Source organism: Ranitomeya imitator, chromosome 2 (assembly GCF_032444005.1).
Source record: "Ranitomeya imitator isolate aRanImi1 chromosome 2, aRanImi1.pri, whole genome shotgun sequence".
In the NCBI taxonomy this organism is placed as follows: domain Eukaryota; kingdom Metazoa; phylum Chordata; class Amphibia; order Anura; family Dendrobatidae; genus Ranitomeya; species Ranitomeya imitator.
Genome location: NC_091283.1, coordinates 104,721,282 through 104,732,145, shown reverse-complemented (window position 1 = coordinate 104,732,145; position 10,864 = coordinate 104,721,282). Strand labels below are relative to the sequence as shown.

At 43.3% G+C, this 10,864-nt stretch overlaps 1 protein-coding gene across 1 annotated transcript in view; it reads right to left on the bottom strand.

Annotated features, from left to right (window-relative positions):
• Positions 1-429: 429 nt before the first annotated feature.
• LOC138662019 (phosphoglycerate kinase) overlaps positions 430-10,864 on the bottom strand; it is a 34,576-nt gene continuing 24,141 nt past the window's right edge. The window contains exons 7-11 of the mRNA XM_069747112.1: positions 9,995-10,109; positions 8,680-8,859; positions 3,528-3,705; positions 1,648-1,746; positions 430-883 (exon numbers count right to left, since the gene is read on the bottom strand). Of these exons, the coding sequence (XP_069603213.1) occupies positions 843-883; positions 1,648-1,746; positions 3,528-3,705; positions 8,680-8,859; positions 9,995-10,109 (613 nt within the window). The 3' untranslated portion in view covers positions 430-842. The remainder of the gene's footprint in view (positions 884-1,647; positions 1,747-3,527; positions 3,706-8,679; positions 8,860-9,994; positions 10,110-10,864) is intronic.

Here is a 10,864-nt window from a genome sequence, read left to right as displayed (position 1 = left end):
GCTCGTGCTGCTGTGAGAAGCCTGCGTGACCTAAATGCACTACCATGGCATGCAGCATCTCAAGACTTGTCTCCCATTGAGCACATCTGAAACGCCATTGGTTGGCATCTGCAAAAGGATCTGCCAGCAGAGGATCTTGATTTGCCCAACTGCGCCCAGTGTGGCAGAACTTTCCTCATACTCATTAATAACCGCGTTGTAAACAAAGTTGTAAACGCAGGGATTTCTGAACACGGAGCTCATACTCAATACATTGAGACCTATAAATGATTGAAAATTTTCATTATATCGATCCTGTGATTTCAATAATTCCACAACTTTGTTTTCTTGTTGTTTCAATTTGTTTCAAGTTCAAATGTCGATGAGTGTATATTGATATTTCAGATATATAAGCATCTATGCCATCATAGAAATGACCGCTAGCCAGGATGAAAGGTGTAGATCTTTATTTTGAGCAGATTGTACTGGGGGAGCCAATGTAGTTTATGTAAACAGTGAATACATTTAACATGTGATGAATAGCACGGACCCCACAGACGACATCTACAGGGAAATATATATACATCTAGGAGCAAAGTAATGTACACCGCACACGAGGGGCCTAGTACACACTGCAACATGTTCGGTCCAGACAAGACGGAAATTGGGGAGAGAGGGTGCACCCTTTCACTACTGACAGACTGCAATGCACCAAGGCTGTCAAGTGAAGATCTTGATAACTGTTTGGGCAAGAACCGTAGGATTTAAGGGTAAAAGTGCTTGCGGTGCCAACTTTTATTCCCAAGGACATGACCCCAACCGTTCTCACTCAAGATGGTTTCCAATTCCATTTTACTCAATGGTTACACGTTACTCAGCGCATCCACACCAGGGAGGACTTTACCTACAAGAAGCAGAACAGAAAACCAGTCAGCTCAGACCTTTACCAACAGGGAATATACAGCATTACATGCCACAGATTAGTGATTAGTGAAACTCACAAATTAAAAAAAAAAAAAAAAACACTTTTAGGCAGATTGACCTGAATATGATTTGGTCCAATTTAAATCTGCTCCAATATATATATATATATATATATATATATATATATATATATATATATATATATATATATATATATATATATATATATATATATATATATATATATATATATATATATATATATATATATATATATATATATATATATATATATATATATATATATATATAAAATATTTTTTTGTATTTATTTATATATATATTTTTTAATCCTCTGAGGTCTCTCTAGGCCCCAAAGCTTCATAAATTTAGGAAAGGAGTATGATCTTCAGGAGTAGACGATGCCTCGATACACCCCACGAGATCGTGGCAGCGAGTGACAAGCAAGTTTAATCTACTGTCAATTTTCAAGCCCTTTAATAAAGAGACCAGCTGGATGGCGGCCACTTTGCAAAATCTGTGTACATCTAATCTTGGAAGATCTGGTTTCATCAGAATGAGATTCTTTAAGAATCAGTTTGCTGATCTCTAGTGCCAATGCAATACCTGGCGAGGCCGAGGCCACTGCAGAGGGAACAGCTCATGACTTATGTACTGGCAAATGATATTCTTATCCCCTCATAGGAGGCAAGAACACATTCACATGGGGACACTGCTCATTACCTTCCAGCAGCTCCAGACTGGCGCCTCCTCCAGTGCTCACGTGGCTCACTTTGTCTTCAGTGTCCCATTTTGCACAACAGGTTGCTGTGTCTCCTCCACCTGTGGGCAGAGGAAAAACAGTAAGTAACAGAAGGTGGAGAAGAAGGCAGGGGCTGCACGGCCATATCACGACACAGCCGTCACTATGTGCCGCGGGTACATCACAGGTGAATGGGGAGGCGAGGTGCTAGGGCTTTGTGTATCCCCAGCGTAAATTCATTAGAAACTGCCTTTATGTAGTAGAAAGATGTGCTGCATCTAGTGCACCCCAGAAACATAAGAACATAAAATCATCTGTGTGTACAATAAATGTTATACATTATCCTGACTAAAAATGTGTTATATTGTAGGTAATGTAAAATTATATATTTTATTTTTAATTAACACACAGCCACCGAACAGAAATGCCTGGCCAGTTGAAGACGGTTTGCATGGTTTGTTCAGTCTTCTCAGTGCTGTCTCCCATCATCCCCGCCTTGCACTTGTCAGGTTGACTGAGGTGAAGATTAAAAAGAAATATGGCGTTTTCCCCTTGTCCTTTAGTGGTCCTGTCAGGCTGACTGAAGAAACAAGTTCAAGATGCCTGCCAGGACTCCGGTCTGACATGAAGTCTGTCTCCAGCAGATGTGCTTCACAAAACTTATCTTCCTGCATGTCCTCTGACATCTAAGGCCATGTTCACACTTTGCGGTTTTTACCGCGGATCCGCGGCGATTTTGATGCTGCGGGTCCGCAGCAGTTTCCATAGCGTTTACATTAACATGTAAACCCTATGGAAACCGCAAACCGCTGTGCACATGCTTCGGGAAAAACCGCGCAGAAACGCAGCGGTTTAAAACCCGCAGCATGTCACTTCTTTGTGCAGAATCGCAGCGATTCTGCACCCATAGAAATGCATTGAACCGCTTACTTCCCGCATGGGGCTGTGCCCACGTTGCGGGAAGTAAGCGGAAAAATGTGCAGGTGGTACCCGGGGTGGAGGAGAGGAGACTCTCCTCCAGGCCCTGGGAAGCATAAATAGTGTAAAAAAAAAAAAAGAATTAAAATAAAAAATGATGTTATACTCACCTCTCAGCGCAGCCCGCGGCCGTCCGGTCTTCGGTTTGCTGTGCGAGCAGGACCTGTGGTGACGTCGCGGTCACATGACCGTGATGACGCCGCAGTCACATGACCGTGACGTCACGAAGGTCCTTCTCGGCACAGCATCTTTGGAACCGGACCGCCGGGTGCAGCGCCCAGGAGATCCGGACATCAGAGGGGGTGAGTATAACCAATTTTTATTATTTTTATCATTACTATTGATGCTGCATATTGCTGCATATGCAGCATCAATAGTACAGGAGTAATCCCGCAGTGGAAACCGCGGAACAAACCGCGATAAATCTGCAGGGATAACCGCAGCGGTTTTGCCCTGCAGATTTATCAAATCCGCTGCGGGATAAACCTGCAGAGCACACCGCAAAGTGTGAACATGGCCTAAAACTATTTCCACACTGAAATAGGTGGTGGCGGCCATCTTGAAAATATGGACAAAATGTACTAAAGCATAATTTGATGCTAAATAAAAAAGGTATTATTACATTTCTCACAGAACCCCTTTAAGAGTTTCTCAAGATTTACAATTAGCAATTGTCAATCCTTCGGAAAGGGGATTGATATTAGATTAGTGGGCGTCCATTTCTTGGCACTTCCACCGGATAGCTGGTTGTCACACTATGTCCTGCATACTCCTTACCTCGCGCAAGGACAAACCATCACTATTGTAGCTTTCAATAAAAAAAACAAAAAAAAAAACAAAAATAAAATCAATTTATAGAGAAAGCCTACAATAGCCATCTCACCGATGATGGTTATACAGCCCTTTCCTGTGACTTCCACCACTTTATCCATAACGGCTTTAGTTCCTTTGGCAAACTTGTCCCATTCGAACACACCGACGGGGCCGTTCCACACAATCTGCTTGGCTCTTCCCACGGCTTCCACAAACTGCTTCATACTTTCTGGACCACAGTCAAGACCCTGTAAACCGAGAGAATTTACAAAATCCGCACTACATGACAGTCACCAAAAATGATTAGGACCCCCTCTGTAAACAGTGCGCTAATATTTGGGGTTATTGTATAACCAGTGCTAAACATCTGTAACGTATCACCAATAGTCTCCTGGGGGGCCATAATATACCTCCTGCTGTATACAGAGGCAAGCACTCTTCTTCAGGCTCCATACATTTCATAGTGTGCACATTATGGCAATGTTCTCCCACAGACTTATTGCTTCTGGAGGGGAAAACTCAGAGGCACAGACTCATTACATGGATCCTGCGCAAAGCCAAGTGTCAGGTCTGTGTAGACACGATTGCTGCATACTGGTCCCAAATCACAAGCTCGCTTAAGGCTGGGTTCCCATTGCGTTATGGGACCGCGTTAAACGGACAGCGTTGCACGGCGAAATTAACGCCGTGCAACGCGGCCTTTAACGCGCCCATTCACGCTAATTGGAACGCGCTACACTAGCGCGTGCCATGTTCGGCACGCGCTAGCGACGCGCCGGAGATTCCTGGCGCGCCGCGGATGCTGCTTGCAGCGTCCGAGGCGCGCCCGCGGTCGGTTCCCCGCTCTCGCAGATCGGGGATCTGCGAGAGCGGGGACGTTACCGCGACCCCGAACGCGGCCCCATAAAAAAACATTGCGTTAGTGCAATCCGTTTAGCGCTAGCGGATTGCGCTAACGCAATGTGACCCTAGCCTTACAAAGTTTCCCCATATGCAAGTGCAGGGTTTACAATAGGGACTATGGCATGTAAGGAAAGGGACAATGGGAGATCTCTCCCTCTATCAGGACATTGGCTCCCCGCAGCGTGATCGCAGGATGCCAATGGCTATTGGCAATTAGAGGCCCAACAATGGCCTGCCATAGATCACACCCCGCTAGGCTTGCCAGGGGCATAAGCCATTAGACTTTTTTTGGCCTTCTTAGCGCCCAATGCAACATCACATACATGACTGCAGGGTAACAGCATGGAGAGGGCTCAGAGGCTGAGCCCTCTCCGCACGCAGCAGATACACGCATCTTAAATATAAAGCATGTGTCTAACAGCCAGAGCCGAGCTGCAGTCAATCACCAACAATGGCATTTAAATGGAGAATGTATAGCCGTGTCTGCTTACTGTCCTCCATCAGCACCTTGTGATTCGATCGATGGGCTACCATGGCAGCCATGGGCCTGCTGAAGGTCCTGCTAACTAACAAAAACCCTTTCTAAAATATAACTTAAGTTTGTCATAAAACAACCTAAATACCCACTCAGTGAAGGTGAAAACGGGGGTGTAAAAAAAGAAAACATGTAAAAAAAATTATATATATATATTATATATATATATATATATATATATATATATATATATATATATATATATATATATATATATATATATATATATATATATAATTGCCTAAGGGTTTTTCTTTCTGTCTGTCTGTCTCTGTCCTGGAAATCCCGCGTCTCTGATTGGTCGAGGCCACGACCAATCAGAGACCGGCACAGCATCGACGTAGAAATCCCGCGTCTGTGATTGGCCTGGCGTCCTCGACCAATCAGCAACGGGCACAGCGACGATGATGTCATAAAGGACGTAGACATCCCGCGTCTCTGATTCAGCGACGGGCACAGTATTGACGTAGATGTCATAATGGTTGCCATGGCGACGATGATGTCATAAAGGTTGCCTCGACCAATCCGCGACGGGCACAGTCTGCCGCGAATTTTGGAATCATCATTGTCCATATACTAAGGGGACATGCATATTCAAGAATACCCGATGCGTTAGAATCGGGCCACAATCTAGTATATATATAATTGTCTAAGGGTTTTTCCTGTCTGTCTGTCCTGGAAATCCCGCGTCTGATTGGTCGAGGCCGCCAGGCCTCGACCAATCAGCGACGGTCACAGCATGGCGACGATGATGTCATAAAGGTTGCCTTGACCAATCAGCAACGGGCACAGTCTGCCGCGAATTCGCCTCGACCAATCAGCGACGGGCACAGTATCGACGTAGATGTCATAATGGTTGCCATGGCGATGATGATGTCATAAAGGTTGCCTCGACCAATCAGCGACGGGCACAGTCTGCCGCGAATTCTGGAATCATCATTGTCCATATACTACGGGGACATGCACGATGCGTTAGAATCGGGATATAATATATATATATATATATATATATATATATATATATATATATATATATATATATATATATATATATATATATATATATATATATATATATATATATATATATATATATATATATATATATATATATATATATATATATACATATATACACATATATACATATATACACACATACATATATATATTAACCACCCTAGGAAGTCTTGGAAGATGATGCCGGATTGATCTCATAGTGTTATATACTGCCAGTATACTGTTTTTCTGGCTAAGACAGATCTCTGCTTAAAGGGAACCTGTCACCCCGTTTTTTGAGATTGAGCTATAAATACTGTTAAATAGGGCCTGCGCTGTGTGTTACTATAGTGTATGTAGTGTACCCTGATTCCCCATGTATGCTGAGAAATACATTACCAAAGTCGCCGTTTTCGCCTGTCAATCAGGCTGGTCTGGTCAGGTGGGCGTGTTCACAGCGCTCTTTTCTTCCCCAGCTTTCCGTTGGTGGCGTAGTGGTGTGCGCATGTCCAGAGTTCCGACTTCCCTGCGCCCACGTGAAGACACAGCGCGCGATCTGCGCTGTAATCCCTTGCATCGGTGGGGGCGGCCATCTTCCTGGGGCCGCGCGTGCGCAGATGGAGTGCTCTGCTGCACGGGGCTTCAGGAAAATGGCCGCGGGATGCCGCGCGTGCGCATTAGAGATCGCGGCGGCCATTTTCCCAAAGCCGAGTTTGCATCTCGGCTTTGGGAAAATGGCCGCCGCGATCTCTAATGCGCACGCGCGGCATCCCGCGGCCATTTTCCTGAAGCCCCGTGCAGCAGAGCACTCCATCTGCGCACGCGCGGCCCCAGGAAGATGGCCGCCCCCACCGATGCAAGGGATTACAGCGCAGATCGCGCGCTGTGTCTTCACGTGGGCGCAGGGAAGTCGGAACTCTGGACATGCGCACACCACTACGCCACCAACGGAAAGCTGGGGAAGAAAAGAGCGCTGTGAACACGCCCACCTGACCAGACCAGCCTGATTGACAGGCGAAAACGGCGACTTTGGTAATGTATTTCTCAGCATACATGGGGAATCGGGGTACACTACATACACTATAGTAACGCACAGCGCAGGCCCTATTTAACAGTATTTATAGCTCAATCTCAAAAAACGGGGTGACAGGTTCCCTTTAAAAAATATGTCATGCAGAGTGGAGTGTAGCCCCTACAAACACCTAGCCTCTAAAATTATAGCCCTGGGTGCTGACTAGAGAGTTACTTCTAGATACTATACACACACATCCTAGTGGTAGCTTTAGATGGTGCTCCAAACACCACATTCTGACTCAGCTGAAGTGCAGAAATGAGTGATACAACCTGGATCAACATGTTAGGGCATGTTAGGTTAGGCTATGGGTTGAACTAGATGGACATATAGTCTTCCTTCAACCTTAATAACTATGTAACTATGTAACCTTACATGTGCACCTGAACACCTACCTAGGTGCGGAGGTTGGCACCCTAAGATAACGAGAAACGCCACCCCCGCTCGTGTGTCAGCTATCTCTCCGCTCCTATCCGACCCTATAAGACGTAAAGTACAGGATATGCTACTATATTGTTAAAAAAAAAAAAAAAAAAAAAAAAAAATAATATATATATATATATATATATATATATATATATATATATATATATATATATATATATATATATATATATATATATATATATATATATATATATATATATATATATATATATATATAATCTCCGAAAGACCTGCATGTCCCATATTAATCAAATACTACTGTATGTAAAGCGTATTATTGCTCATGTTTGTAGTATATCAAAGGCGACCAGAGGCAAAAGTCATAAGCTCTCAAATCACCTCTCCTCAGTGATAATAAGTACCATGCAGAAGTATTAACAGATAAAACATGGTATATACAGTAAGCAAAAAGTCACATACTATACAAGTGCTGATAAAAGTGCTGATGTACAGGATAGTTAGCTCTCATGTAAGTCAGTAATAGATACTCCTCAAAGGAAAACGCTTTATATGGCCACACAAGGATACCACAATATCAATTCCACATTATATGCCAACAGATAACATCCCCAAGACTGAATCAGTCATTATTATTTATTGTTATAGCACCATTTTTTCCATGGCGCTTTACATGTGAGGAGGGGTATACATAATAAAAACAAGTACAATAATCTTAAACAATACAAGTCATAACTGGTACAGGAGGAGAGAGGACCCTGCCCGCGAGGGCTCACAATCTACAAGTCCTTATGGTGTTTCTTACTTATCTGTCCGCTTATGGTACATCATCCAAGCGTTACAGGCCATGATGAATTCAACTCTCGTACTTGTAAGCTCGACACGTTTCCCCCTTCTTTTTAAAACAGGTTCGTCAGGAGACTGATATATGATAACATGGCAGTGGAGAGTAGTGCATACAATGAAGTGTTTTTTTTAACACATGGTTTTCACCTTCACTGATTTGGTATTTAGGTCGTTTTATGACAAACTTAATAAAAGTTATATTTTAGAAAGGGTTGTTGTTAGTTAGCAGTTGTTTTGAACCCTGTAACACATCATATACATGTAAGCCTGCTGAAGGTCCCCCCGTCAAGTTTCTCTGAAGCCCGTCTATATGCAGAACTTCAAAGAAGACAGAGGTTTACACTATATATTACAATACTGAGGCCACCTAAGGAGCCTAATAGGAGATTAAAACGTTTTTTTTTATATATTTTTATTAAAGGGTAAATTAGGCAGGGTCCTTCATTCACATGTAGAACTTACCATCCATCCTGCTGGGATTCCAGTGGAGACGCTGGCCTGCCCGGTGTTGGCATTCTCATCAAACTTGTCAGCAGTGGTGAAGTCCACAGGTAGGGTGATCCGGACACCATTCTTCTCAGCCTTTGCCATTAAGTCTTTCACAATTTTTGACCCTTCTTCATCATATAATGATGTACCGATCTAATTGTAAAAAAAAATAAAATAAAGTGTAGATTAATGGAAAGAAGCAGGAATCCCAAATGCAAAGACCTACTGTAGATGGCTGATGGTATTTGCACTGACTGACTACTTTTGCCATTTATAACAAGGGTAAACACATTTTTTCCCTTGACTAAGGGTGCTTTCACACTGCGTTCTGGCACTTGTTGGCTGGTCCCTTCGGAGCTTGCGTCCAAAACTACCTGCAAAATGGCATTCTGGTGTATGGACCAATGATGCCATTAACTATAATGGTGTTGACATGCACTCTGTTGGCATCATTTTCGGGTGTGTACAGCTACTCCAGACGGACACCCCCGACGCAGACTACTATGTCTGAGTGTCTACATCCAGTAAGCGTACACACCCGAAAATAATGCACAACAAAGCGCACGCTCACTTGGTCAGCACCATTATAGTCTATGGTCACGTCGGTGCATACGCCCAAATCCCATTTTGTGGGAGGTTCAGAAATAAGCCCCAACGGAACCATCTTACATGTGCCAGAATACAGTGTGAAAGCACTAACCAGGTTATAGTTTTGCCTGACCCTCTGGAGGTAACAAGTGATATTTAAAGGGGTTTTCCAGGCTTGGGGCTCAAGTCTGCAGTTACTCTGACTGCAGGAACGTGAATCCATACAGTGAACGCCATCAGGATTCTCCAATGCAGATAGTGAGCAGTCACATGACCGTAAGGATGCAACTTTCATACACGTGGTCACATGCAGACTAGATGGCTCAGCATCACTCAAAACAAGCAAATCTAGCAAGGCTGGACACGTCTAGTCGGAATGTGGCTGGAAGTATGCAAATCGCTCCTGGCATGGCTTTGGAATGGAGGGGCATGAACAAAAAAGGAAACGTGTCCCATAATAAGTGAAGCAGCACCGATTGGGGCAGTTTAGAATAAAATATTGTGCAGCACAGCACGCCCAAACACCCCGTGACAGCCATTGCTTTTTGCAGCCTTTAATTATGACTTGGGAAATAAAAAAAAAAAAAAAAAAAAAAATTAGATATATATATTATAAGTTGCAGTTTGACAACAGCTAGAAAAGTGAAAAGGTCAGCTTTCTGTGAGAGAAAGGGGGAGAGGGGTGTCCCACAAAATCTACCTCCATGTTGTTTAATACTTTCAAGAAGGTGAATGCCATGCCTCCTCCGATGATCATTTCATTCACTTTATCCAGCATGTTATTGATGAGCTGGATCTTGTCCTTGACCTTGGCCCTGAGAAGGGAAGAATACATAGAGATATAAGTCAGCGGTCACACCTAGAGATATATACGTCCTCGTGGGCTGTCCTAAATCTCACCTACAATGGGGATGATCTAACCTGAGATAAAAAGCCAATGACAGCAATAATCCCACCGCAATCTCTTGGCTCATTCTTGAGCACAGGAGCATTTACGGTACTTATCCCCAAGGGGAAAATGTAATTGTTGGTGAACAAATACAGATGCTGTAAGGTGAGAGAGAACAGAGAGCGGCTGAAGAGGGGAGCATTTCTGCAGGGACAAGAGACTTCCTGTTTCTACAGGGAGCAGAATTAGTCCAGTAGAAAGGCAGAATGAGGAATTGCAAGTAAAAGTGCTATGTCATACAATGACTGCAATATATTAAGAGGATAAATACATTGAAGGGAGGAGGCGTGCTGCTTTAACAGGGGAGGCCGCAGCCAGTCAGACATTCAAAAATAATTTCAAATGAATAGCCATCATTGTAATACAATTACAGTTTATGCCTTACAATATACAAGATGGTCTTCCAGAATTCTGCATTCTACTTATAAAAGTTGGGAGGCCTTTAACAAATGCAATACTAAATTATCATGTTCATTGGTATCCAAGTAGCTGAACTACAAGGCCTGCAAGATGGATTAATCAGTAAGGCACAATCACATGACGGCATTTTTTATATAATTTTTGGGTCATACCACCGTCAAAAAAAAAAAAAACAAAAAAAAAAAAGAAACAAACACACAC